Raw genomic sequence first — 13,121 nt, 5'->3', positions numbered from 1 at the left:
TTTAATTTCGGGATCTCAAGTGTCCTCTTTGCCATAAGGTTGTTGACTCGACAGTTATATAAATCGAGTTGAGCACTTGGTTGGTTAGTTGAAAGTGTTGGTGATAAGGTTTTGACTGGATAGGGAAATGGAAGGCTGAGCTTCCTAGGAATTGTAAGCTTGGGCTAAATCCATTGATCTCGAAAGAAATCATCGAAGTATAGTGATCCTGATCAACAAAGTGGGCTTGTGCCACTCACACTGGGCCCGTTGTTATGAATATTGGATGAACTGACATTATGAATTTATGTATGTACTTACATAGACTTACATACATACACTGGCTCTCCAATGCGGAACGGGGGATGGCCACCAGCTTTTCTCGGGCAAGGATAGTTCATGGGGAGCTTCCAGGTGTTCAGTGAGGAACACTGAGCGTTCAGTAGGGGAAAATGAAAGTTCAGTTGTTCATACTGAGCGTTCAGGGCCGCTTGTCTCCTAGTCTGCCTCAGGCTTGACTCAGACGGATGAAGTTCAGCGTAAGGAATATTCTTCCAATCTTTCCCCTTTGTGGATAATTGTACGCTTTTGGGCCACAAAAATCACACAAATGCGACAAAATTGCCAAGATCGTTGGGCCCCCGACGTCGGGGCCTTCGCTACGGGCACTGTGGTGGAGGCTCTACTAGCACGAGAAGACGGGTTTAAGTCCCGTGTTTTTTTCATCTGCTACATCAGCTACCAATATGCCAACTGTGCATATACAAAAAAACCCTGAGTTTATTGCACAATGGCATGCAAGATTACCCTTTTGATGTGATATTGAGAAATTTTACAAAAAAGCTTTGTGTGCAATCTGCCCATCATTCTACCACTGCCAGGATTAAACACTGTCCCAATTGGAATAATGTATTTTTTTGAAATAATTGATTGGCATTTACACTATAATGTCAATTCATTATTCCAAAAAGAAAAATTATCCCACCTGGGACAGTGGTTAATCCTGGAAGTGTACTGGCCAGGACGCACAGCAATGAAGAATGACTCCAAAACTGTATTCCAAACACTTCAGGATAAGATTTTGGATGGAATTGCTCAAGTTCTTGGCCGAATTTCAATTGCTACCACTTGCTGGACTTCAACAGATTTTCAGTACACTTATATGACCATCAATGTCTGCTTCTTTGATTCCAAAGGCCAATCATGTCATTGTCTGTGGGGTTTTCTGTTTTTATACTTCTCATTCACTTTCAATAAAAATTGGTCAAAAGGAGAAACAAAACAAAAAAACAAAACACAGCAAAATTGGTTTTTCTTTTCATACACTTGAAGTTTTTCAAACTAAAACACCCACTGCTTTGATTTATCCAACTATCCATCCCTACCTTCCTTACTGATTCCCTGAATCATTCCTTTCTTCCCCTTCTGTTTCCCATTCAACTCAACTTTGTCTCAATTGACTTGATGTACTACATTGAATTTTCCTTCAAAAGGTCAAACTTTACTGATTGATAAAAATAACTCATACATAAGCTAATCATTCCACCAAATATGGTCTCACAAGGTAAAACCTTTACAGTTTTGCTGAATACTTGACACATGATGATCACAATTAGATTACAATGATAAAATGAGATGAGAGAATGACACCAAAAAACAAGTTGAAAAGATTTTTTTTCTTACAGAATTGAAAAGATAAATCCAGAGAAAAACTTCACATATATGATCATAAATGATTGATTGATGAGTTGTATTATCTGCACATGATTTGGTTCCATGATGTAGACAGTATATGAAGAAAACGATATGTTACAAGAGCAATCTAGGGGTGGTATCACCAGTAAATCTATATACCATGGTATTGAGATCTCAGCTCCTCTGAAATATGAATAGCTGCGTTGGTCACCGTGATTCTTGTATGAATAGAAGCCTTAATACTTGAGAGTGATTGAGATGTTGGACATTGTATGTTGCCTGAAATCCTGTGATGCTGGGGCGAAAAAATCATGTTGACGTTGTCGAACGTAGATAAAAGTGTGTTAGAGTGCGAAAACTTTGTTCGGTTCCGAAAGTTCCCAAAGCACGATAAAATGTTCGTTACTGCGGGAGACTTTAGCGCATAGATCAAAACTCACCAGTTGGGGTAAACCTCATCATCGGGTGTACAGAGCGGTAGGGTGCCATCGAACATCAAAGTGATCTTATCGTTCTTTCCATCAATCTCTTTTCGTTTCCAAGCAATCCAAATAGTTTACTAACATTTGAACTACCAGTAAAGATAATACCATCCGATAACCGACCAAGCAAAGTTAATTCAATAAGAAACTTTCGAGTTTGAGTAATCCGTTTAATAGATAATGGTAAAATGATTAAAAACAGATTCATGAAATCCAGCTCTATGAAAAGATTTTGATGAATATCTTTTGAGGTTTGTAGAAAAACTTGATTGATGTAAGTCTTGAAAATTGGATAAATCTGATGATTTATCTAAAAGTGATGACAATGTTCATTATTTTCCATTGTTTTGAACGTTCGACTGATTGAAGTAATTCGATTCCATCAGGATCATCACTCATTAGTATGAGAATCGGAAGTGATGGTAAAGTAGAATTGTTTGTTTGTCGAATTTGGGATAAAAGAGATTCAGTTGCATCAGAACATGCATCTGCTAGTTGGTTTGTTGAAGGTGGTTCATTATCTCTTGATCGAAGTTGTCCTTGATCAGCTTTCAGTTCGATAGTCATCCCAGCTTTTTAACTTTGATAACTCGTGAACTTGATTTCCTAAGCTGTTCAAATCAGGTCATCTCATTAGTAACAAAGCAAGACAATCGACGCGAAAAGATTGAAATGAACCTAAGATGTAGCCCAATGATGACTGTCGATGGATTGACTCGAAGTTCTTCTAAATAGTTTCCAGTCGGAAGGGTTCCAATAAGCACTCAAACGTTCATTCCTCGTCGAATTCTTTCATTCCTCTTGATGGATTTCTGATGATTGACTCTGATCAACACATCCTGTATCATCTTGATTTTGAAAAACTTAAGATCTTTCAGAAGCCAGAGTGAGAGAGTTGAGGTGATGGCGGCGCTACCCACTACATAAGTCGGAAATCGAATTGATGGAGTACTTACAACATAACAAAACCCCTCTTCCCACGCGGCCACGTCCGCTCTCGAGATCAGTACCATCTTCAAGCGAATCGATCAAAGTCAAGTTTTCAATAAACCTTCGATCAGTTCACCTTCAAGATGGCTTCAACTAATCAAGAGCCAGCTCCAGAATGGATGTTACCGGAATTTGATCCATCTCTCGTTGAAGTCTCTGAATTGAAATCAATCTTACTACAAAATCAGATTTCTCATTCTTACACTCAAAAATCAGATCTCATTCAGTAAGTTTTCCTTGCTTTTCATCCATCATTAAGACACTTTGTGATCTAATCAATTCCATTGTCTCCTTTGTTTTCCATTCTGAACATCAGGTTATTTGAAAGGGAGGTCAGACCCTTGAAAGCTGTGCAACCATCCAGGTCTAGTGATAAATTGAAAGAAGAAGATGAAGCTGAAGAAGGATTTGAAATTGATTATATTATCAAACAAAAGTTTTCACCGGAACTTGGAAGTACATAAGTTTTTTCATCTTTCTTTACCAACATCATTTAATTTTTCAAAGACCAAGTCTTCAAATTCTTTCTTCTCTTAGATTTCTTTGACTGATTTTAAATGATTTTTTTAGTATGGCAATATTTAGTTAAGTGGAAAGATTATTCATCAGATCATAATACTTGGGAACCAAAAGAGAATATTGTAGATACACCGGAATTTAAAAATTTTGTACAAAAGAAAAGAGGACAATCAAAAAGAATCAAAAAAGAAGAAAGTGAAAGTGAAATCGAAAGTTCATTATCTGATTTAAGTTCAATTAAATATGAATCAACTGAAGATGAAAAAGAAATGAAAAGGAAACAAAAAGGAAAATCAAAATCAAAAGAACCAGTTTCAATTAAATCTGAAGATTCTTCATCTGATGATCATGAACCCTTAGCTCTACGTAAAAAATCAGTCACAAAGATCAATTCAAATCAAATCATTAGTACTGCTAGACAAACACGACAATCAACCAGTTCTCAACGAAAACGACCCAGAAAATCAAAACCAAAGCCTTCAAAACCCGAAATTACCTCCATCAAACAATCACTAGAAGATCTCTTACAACAAAATCCTCATTATGATCCAACCCAAGACCCACTTTTAAATGCTCAACAAGCCGTCAATTGGCAAGAAAGTCGATCAGTTCATTTCGGATCAAAAGAATCATCAATTGTCATCTGGGCTTCAAAAACTAAAAGTTTAGATGAATTTGAAATCTTATCACTTTGGTATATTTTTGAAAATCAAGGAATTAAAAGAGTTCAATTCGGATCTCCTAGTAAAAATTTCACTAGTTTGAAAAATTCCGTTCCTATTGAAACTGTTAAGGCTCATCAAGTTGAACGGATTTTGATTCATAGGAATTTAACAAGTGAGATTGGGTCTTTGAAAGAGTTGAACAAATTAGTCAAATTACATAATTATGTGGCTATTTTTGGTTTGTCAATTTTTCTCTTATTATTATCATCATCATCTCTTTTCTCATTTTTGATTTACTTTTGATCTTGGTTCGAAATCCGGTAGAGTTTGGAAACAATTCAAATCGATCTTTAAATCATGAAATCACCAGGATCCAACCCATCATGACCATGAGTAAGTAACCAACTTTATCAAACCAAATAAATGATCACCATCAAACTCATTAATGAAAATGTATTCTCTTCATTAAATAGATTTAATACTTGTTCCGAATTACAACTGTATCATGAAGAATCTCACTCCAACAACTAATCCATTCCAAATCTTTCGAGCTTTACAAAAAGAAAATCATCATTCCCAATTATTTTTACATCCAATCACGACCAAATCACTTTGTGATAAATACAAATCCAACAAATTTAAACCATCAGAAAAAGAAGCCATTGAAGAAGTCTTTAAAGATTTAGAAACCAATCTTGTTCCAATCTTCAAAGAAAGTTTGATCAATTCAAGTTTTGGAGTCATGAAGATTGAGATTGAAGATCAAGAAGATTTCACTGAACTCGATGAAATGAAAGGAATTGTAGACGGATTGAATTTACTTAAACAAATCTCTTATAAAGAAATCAGAAGGTTTATCATGATTGTTGATGATCATTCAAGTTGGTTAAATTGTTTTGATCATGCAAAAATTAATTTGATTAGTAGTGTGAGTCGTTTCTTTTTCTTTTTCTTCTTCTTCTTCTTAGATGTTTGAAGTATGTTCTCAGATTATTGATAATTTGAATTCTTTTGGGCGGTGGTCATGGTGCTATAGGTTGAGGTCATGTCCATTAGTGAAGCAACCGAACGTTTTGCTTCTTCTTGTGCACTTTTATGAAGCAAACAAAACTCGTTTCAAAGAATGTGAAAACTTGATACTCCTCTTTATCATTTTCTTTATATTTTATCTACAGCATGTATAAAAAGTATCACTTTTTGCACTTAAAACTTACTCAAAGCATATCAAATTGTATATATATGATGAATCTCAATCTCCATTTGCTTTAAAATAAAATCACATTTCATCTAGGCAGGCAACAAAAGAACATACAAAACATCTACGAAACAAATTTCTATAAATGAAAAACACACACACACACGAGAAAAGGTATCGATTTTTTTTATTCTAATTGGTTTGGTTTAATGAAAGATATCATAAATATAAAACAAACAATCTTGAAGTCTAATTTGTTCTTCTTAAGTTTTTTTTTGTGGTGGGAATCATCATTAGATTTCTTTTTTTCTTTCTTTCTTTCTGTCTTCTAAAACAAAACATTTACAACTTTAACGATCTTTAAAATCCACTTTGGAAGAAGAAAACAAAAACAAAAAGTGTTATCCAATTTTGATTTTCGAAAATTAAATCATCATTAAACGATGAATCAATTTAAAATCATACTAAATTATTGAAAATCACACCTCTCTACCGCCCCACCCCAAAAAAAATCTAACATAAAAACCAAATCAAATCACCGAAAAAAAACAAAAAAATGAAAGAAAGAAAGAATTAATTTGATTTATGAATAGAAAGACCAAAAGGTAAGAAGAAGAAAACGAAGAGTTTAATCTGCTTTACGTGTCCATTGTTTTGGTTTGTTTAAATTGATTCTAGGATGAGAAAGATTAGAATGATTTGAATTAAATCTTTTGATTGGAGAATGATCAGAAGAAGAGATCGAAGTAGAATGAGATAATTCGATTGAATCAAAGGAATCAAGTTGAGGAAACGGATTAGTTGAAGATTCATTCCAATAAGAAATCATTTGTAAAGATAAGATCCCATTAAGTAAAGTACCGGCTCCGAAATTCAAAAGTAAAGTGAAATCACCTGTTTCAGTAAGAGTGGTAAACAATCTAGCTAAACAACCTAAGAAAGAACTAAAGATTAAAAACGAAGATAATTGACCGGTTGATTTTTTTTGATGATTGATTAAGATTTGAGGAAGTTTAGATGAGAGTGATAAGGGAATGGTTAAAGTTAATAAAGCTTGTAGTACAGATAATGGAATAGGTGAACTTGGAATCAATATGATCGTGAGAGTTGTGGTGGGTAAGATGATGGATAAGATGGCTAAGAAAGTCGAGTTGGATTGATGTGAAAGTGAGATGATTGAAGAGGTGATGATTAAGTTTTGAATGAAGAGTAAAAAACTTTCAGCTATTTCCATCCGCCCAAACAAAAAGAATCATTGTATAAGCTAAAATCTAATTCGATTCACTTTTTTAAAAATCAAGAGAACTACTGACCATAAGTTGAAATAGGAAAGTCATGCCTATAATTATATCCCACAATGATGATCAATCCTAAAGTATCTAAAATAAAACTACTCAAACTAAGACCACGAGCCGATTTAGATTTCAAGATTTTAAGGATTTGAGGGATTTTAACGATTCCAGAACCCAAGACGATAGCTAAACTTAAAGCTCTTGAGATTCCTAATTTCAAACAAATGAGATGATCGATTTGTAAATCATAAATTAAATGAGTATAACATTCAGGACCTAAGAGAGCGATGGCAGGAGTACGAATGAACCTATTATTCAAACACCAAAACAAAGAATTAGTTTTTTTGCTTTCCCATCGGTTTTTGATCAAGTGGATGGATATAGAAGAAGAACACTTACCAAGGAATGTTATGAGTGATAGGATAAAGCCAAGACATATTACCAGAGAACCAAGTGAGTAAATTAAATGAAGGAGGTAAAAACACCTCGTCTGTTGGTTCACGTGGTATGTAGGAAGCCACGTTTCTACACCCCTCAACTCGTCTTTAACCTCCTAATGAAATTAAATTCCAAGGAGAGAGTGATCGATGAAGATCTCGTTCGTTTTGATGGACTGATACTGAGTTTTATCTTGGACCGTTTGTTAGCTGGTGGTGGTGGTGCTGGTGGTTAAATTGGTTTTCTACATTCGATTGGTCAAAGTCAAATGAGTTGAAGTTTTCAAAATCAATTCACCAAACTCAAACTGTAACATAATTTGAAAAGTTTCTAATCATCTTATAAGTCTCTGAAAACACTTCTATCTTCAGACTTCAAGGGACATCTATAAGCTAAATTCTCTGATCTTTTCCCCTAAGAAAGTTGCAATTCTTACTTGATACGTTTTCATTTTTGAAGCCAAAGCAATAACTTTCATTGACTGGAAGACTTTTAGATGCAAAACTCAAGTCATAGTATGTAGAGCTATGTACAAAAAATTGTGCGCTGAGCAAGGTCTTCAGGAACAAGAAGGTTTCATATTCTTCAAGAAAAAATGGCAAAAAAATTGTATCTTTATACTCCCTTCAAAATCCTGATTATTATAAAGGAAAATAATTCAAGGTCAAAAAGGAATACCACTCACAAAACATTATATCCTACATGATCTCATTGCAACTGAAAACACAGCAGTTTTGAGGTGACCCCATAATGACCCCTTGCAGGACCCCAGAGAGCTCCTGAGGCTGTGGTACTGGAGATGCATGATGTAGAAGATTTTGTTTTCTTCTGTTTGCTGTGATCTGCTCTGGATCTCACATCCTTTACACCGGGTTACAAACTTTTCACACTTGTGTAGGTATGGATTTCACAGTTACCAAAGTGCTTTGCTCCTGGCTAGATATTGGTAAGGAAAGAGAAAGGGATTTGATCAAGTTTTTATGAATGTAAACTGTGGTGAAGTGTGTGTAGTAGGAATTTTTTTTACATCATGCACATCTTGATAAGAGCTCTCTGGGGTCCTCCCCTTGCATGTCTTACACTCATTGCATAACTATGTCTCAGATTGACTGTTGTGTAATTTATGATATGTATCTGAGACTATAGTAAATCAAGCAATGTTATCAATTTTTTCTGCTATAGAACCAACCTACACACACTTCAATGGGTTGATTTTTTTTCTTTGTTTTTGTGATTGGTTTGCTCTCTTTTGTCAATCTTTTTATTTCGTATTGTTGTTTTTTCTGGGGTTGAGATCATGGGGATCTTGATTATTGAAAAATCCATGTTTTTGTTATTGCCTTACTCACTTTGCCATAAAAAAACAGATCTCTATTTAGTTTTGGAAAATCAAGTTTCTAGTTGACAAGAAGAAGAAATGTTTGAATACTTTTATCAATTACACTATTCCTCACTTAATCCAATCATGACATTTCCTACCAATCAACCATTACTGCAAGGTACCAACAAACAACTTCAGGCTATATTTGTCAATCAAGCTATGAGTAAAATGTATCCTGAAAAGCCATCATTGACAAAAATGATTTTGTATGGTCATCAGAAATTTTGTGTGATCTACTAAATTTAATTATACTCAAAGTCCCATGCTTGCTCCTTTTGAGTAGTCAAGGGAGGGATTTATGACAAACTGGCATGCTTTGGCCGCCTGTGAGGGGAAAAGATTCTTGGTGAGAAATCTTTCCTCCCTTATAAAACTTTCAATTCCATTTGTGGTGTTTCTTGGACCAAACAGAACTTATGTTCATCTGTCTTAGACACTCATAACTGTCTAAGAATATCCTAAAGAACTTGAAACACTCCTGTTTGGTTTGCTCTAGAAGTTGGAGCATAACAACTGTATTCATGTTGTTTTTGTATGTAGCTGGTCCCTTATAACTGCTGCAAGCAAAATCACATGTCATACACACTATTTTGCACCAGGTTTGTGAGCAAAGAAAGAGGAGGGGGATGATTTCCTTAGGATTTCTTTTGGAAAGTAACAAGTGTCTAAGATGGAGCAAAAGGAGTTCCCTTTGGTCAAAGAAAAACCACCAATGGGATAAAAAGATTTACAAGGGAGGAAAGATTTCTCATGAAAACATTTTTCCCCTCACAGGCCAAAGTGTGCCTGTTTGTTGTAAGTTCCTCCCAAAAACTACTTGCAAGGAGCAAGTGTGGGACTTTGTTAAGTATAAGATTTAATGTATTATCTGGAATATATTGAAAAGAATGATATCAAGGATGAACCTGAATCCATTCTTCACAAGGTGGCAAGGAAGGTTTTGACTTCTTGGTTACTTCAACAGTTGAATTCCAACCAATCAAACTAGGTTTCACTACCAGCATAAAGTAATCTTCTGCCTGGATTTTGACAAGGCACAAGGAATAACCCTCATCCAAGTGTCAAGAAACCTAAGATGTTTCAAGTTTCTACCTAAAGATGAAAGAGTAGCTGGACAAGGCTACTGAAGAAGCCACTGAGAAAAGTTAGCATCCCTAACAGAATGGTACTGCACAAGATGTTGGTATGGCAAGAATAATGTTTTCTTTTCATTATCATTTGATTTGTTTTCTGTTGTGATGTGTGATCTTATTTGATATATCTACAGCCCTTTGCAGAATCGATGACTTTGGAAAAAGAGAAAACACTTGAGTTTTTTCAAAATTGAGTGAGCTCTTTCTCTTTTAGAATTACTGGGCCAGGTTTCCAAAAACTCACTGATTTTTTGAAAAACTCAGCAGCTTTTTGACAAAACTTGACAAAACTTGAGGTTTTTTATTTGAAAACTCAAGGTTTTTTTCCTTCAAAGTCATCAATTATGCAAAGGGCTGTACATGTGTGCTATTTTTTATTCTCGTGCTGCACTGTGTTCCTTAACTGTTAGCTGTGTGATAGTGTTATGTTTCTGTCTTTATAAACTGCCTATGAGTCAAGGGTTTGATCCTCATCAATTTCAAACCCTTTCACTTCACTCTTCTGCAACACTTTTACTTACAAAGTGATTGCATTTATTGTGAATGACTCATAGGTAAGCAGTTCATCTAGTTATGTTTTTCATTCTTAATTTTTCTCATTTATTTGTTTGTGTACATTTGTTATGTCCTGTTTGTTCTGTGTGAAATAAATGTGATCATTGATTTCAAACCCTTTCACTTCACTCTTCTGCAAAACTTTTACTTACGATGTGATTGCATTTATTGTGAACTCATCCAAGATGGGAAGAGAAAGTATTTAAGTTGCTAACCAACCACAATAATTCCACTTTCAAAAGAAAAGTTTACCCAATCTTTTGCCCCATCCATCCTCCTAGAGCTCATCCTTTTCCTTGCTCTGGTTTTACATTTAAAGATACTTCAATCTCTTTTTATTTTATCTTCTCACTCTCAGAAGATTCCAATCAGCTTTCCATTTTTGAACCCTCATGTTTTGAGAAACCCCCCCACCTTCCTAACCTTCACTGTATTCTTTTCTTTTGAGGAACAAAAGTGTCTGAAGGTCTCTGGAATGCAAGACCCAACAGATTTGTTTCTGGAGAAGGTAAAATACAAGTTGTTGGCCAAACATAGCTTGTATGCCTCACCAACCAGATAGGTATCTGTGGGAATGTCATACATTTCAGTATACTTAGCGTATAATGAAAGTGAAAGTGAATTTATGTCACACAGATTTAACCTTTCAGTTTCCTGCATCTAATTGTTCAGTAGAAAAACATTTACCACAGAAGACATCTGTACATTTGATGCAGTGGATAATTGAAAATGCTGATTTGATGCTGAATACTGCTGATTTAATGCTGATCCAAGAAATTTAATCATTTCTTGCTCTAAATTGAACCAATTTTCCCACATGAAAATTACATCATCAGTGGTTGAGCCAAAGAGCCAGTTTATTCAAGTACTGGAGACAAGACAGATGTCTACCAAGAACATTATGGAGGGCAATTGACAGTCAATTGAATGTCAATTGCTTGCTTTTGGAGATGTAGATTACTCAATCATCTTCTACTCCATTATTGAAACATCTTGCAACATTACAAATATCTATAACTTGTTCAAAAGGTGCTAGAGGTATTATCACTGACAATGATATGGGTCAAAGATGACTTTTATTGTCAAATAATTCTCACTGTGAAGATGCAAAAGCTAATGTGGATTAATATATCTCAGTTTATGAAAAAGTAGTTACTGCTTTGGAGAACAGAATTGCAACTGTAGCCATGTTGGGATGAAACCAACCTGAAAGACCGGCCCATTATCCCACTTTTCAATTGTTGCCTCAAGCTAATGTGTGTCAAGAGCCACTTGATTTGCCAACCAATGCACCACAAAGCAATGCTTAGGCATTTATAACTCTCCGGATTTGTGTTCCAAGAAAACGGGAAACAAGCACATGCAGACAAAATGGATTATTGCCACTTCAACCTTCATTCACACACACCACATCACTCCATCACCATCTAGATCATCCCAACATTCAATATATGAAGATCATGTTATGGGAGGAGAGTGTGATAGGGATTGTGAATTTAAAATCTGCAATTCTCCCTAATTCTTTTGATTAAAATTATGTGACCTTGCTAAATGTCACAAAGTTTCTCATTCTTACACTTGTCACTATGAACAGAGCAAATTCATCTTAGAGAAGATACACATTGACATGAGTGGAATCATGAAGACACCTGCATCATGCAGTAGCAATTACTTCATATTTTTTTACTGATGGCTAATCAAGTGATCAAGACCCGTCAGGATTATCATTAAATCAGTGGATACTTTTTTGGAAAAGATTCAGTAGTATATTGCTTCAGTAGAACACCAATGTGATGACAAGGTCAAGAATATTATAATTGACAATGGCAGTGGATTCATTAACGACTTGTTGGCTCCTTACTGTGATGAGGACGGTATCTACATGAGAATTACAGCAGCTCATACACCAGAAGAGAATGTGGTAGCAGAGAGAGGGAACTTATCCGTGAAGGAACAGTCTAGAGCCTTGATGATAGAGGCAAATGTGTCAATTTGTTTTTGACTTTATGCTGTCAAGTCATCTTTATATATCATCATAATCAAATCACTTCTTGGAGATCCTTCTTCTTCACTTCCAAAAGCTACATTCCAAAACCCTCATACTTTTTCAGCTTTTCATATGATATCATCAGACATATCAATCTCTTAAATCCACATTGATTTGAGAGTCATATCAAGCATGAGGTTCCAAGTGGACAATGTTTGCAATTGATCCAACCAGAAAGGTGTTTGCATTGAACTTTCTTCAAGTTTGACATACCATATGTTTCAGATGCCCAATGTCAAATTCCTCCTTCAAGAGAGCAAATCAAACAAAATCGGTGCATGATTTAAGTTGTTTGGAAGAAACAAGTTTATCATCTGGATTTCAACTCCAACTGAACTGAATTATTGCTGTGTCACAAGAAGTTATTAGCCATTGGGTTGAACATCCACCCTTTGTTTACTACAAAGTGGGAACGGTTTGGCAGCTTAAGTTGACCCGCTCAGCAGGTGCGCTCGGATGAACCAGAAGTATTTATGTACCGAAAGACTTTTTTTTTTTTTTTTTTTTTTTTTTAAGTGCTTTTCGGCTTAATTGCATATAACACTATCTAAACAAATTTATAGTACAAGGACTAGTACACCTTAGAGGAGCGGCCATCTAATCTAAAAACCTGAATGGGCATTTAATCTGATAAAGATGAAAGAGCCATTTGGAACTAAGCTTTGAGCTTTTAACCCCTGTTGTACGTTTTTTTTTTTTTTTAAAAATCCATCTTTAGGCATTTAGCCCACCCGCAGGAAAGCGATGGAC

The 13,121-nt window shown here is 35.2% G+C and overlaps 3 protein-coding genes across 3 annotated transcripts; 1 reads left to right on the top strand and 2 right to left on the bottom strand.

Annotated features, from left to right (window-relative positions):
* Window positions 1-1,573: 1,573 nt before the first annotated feature.
* Window positions 1,574-2,996, bottom strand: MELLADRAFT_76131 (uncharacterized protein; the record flags this gene model as incomplete). The annotated part of the gene is made up of 3 exons (XM_007418557.1): window positions 1,574-1,969; window positions 2,115-2,767; window positions 2,835-2,996. The coding sequence occupies one exon, from the start codon at window positions 2,721-2,723 to the stop codon at window positions 2,463-2,465; it is 261 nt and encodes an 86-aa protein (XP_007418619.1).
* Window positions 2,997-3,229: 233 nt separating this feature from the next.
* Window positions 3,230-5,429, top strand: MELLADRAFT_113844 (uncharacterized protein; the record flags this gene model as incomplete). Its single annotated transcript, XM_007418578.1, has 7 exons — window positions 3,230-3,372; window positions 3,463-3,602; window positions 3,924-4,568; window positions 4,655-4,723; window positions 4,804-5,258; window positions 5,299-5,307; window positions 5,367-5,429. The coding sequence occupies 7 exons, from the start codon at window positions 3,230-3,232 to the stop codon at window positions 5,427-5,429; spliced, it is 1,524 nt and encodes a 507-aa protein (XP_007418640.1).
* Window positions 5,430-5,592: 163 nt separating this feature from the next.
* MELLADRAFT_73658 (uncharacterized protein) lies at window positions 5,593-6,486 on the bottom strand (the record flags this gene model as incomplete). The annotated part of the gene is made up of 1 exon (XM_007418555.1): window positions 5,593-6,486. One exon carries the CDS (start codon window positions 6,352-6,354, stop codon window positions 6,154-6,156), a length of 201 nt encoding a protein of 66 aa, XP_007418617.1.
* Between the last annotated feature and the right edge of the window lie 6,635 nt (window positions 6,487-13,121).

The sequence above is a fragment of the Melampsora larici-populina genome, assembly GCF_000204055.1.
Source record: "Melampsora larici-populina 98AG31 unplaced genomic scaffold MELLAscaffold_96, whole genome shotgun sequence".
Classification (NCBI taxonomy): Eukaryota; Fungi; Basidiomycota; class Pucciniomycetes; order Pucciniales; family Melampsoraceae; genus Melampsora; species Melampsora laricis-populina.
The sequence above is the reverse complement of the archived record's forward strand: the minus strand, read 5'-3'. Positions and strand labels throughout refer to the sequence as shown.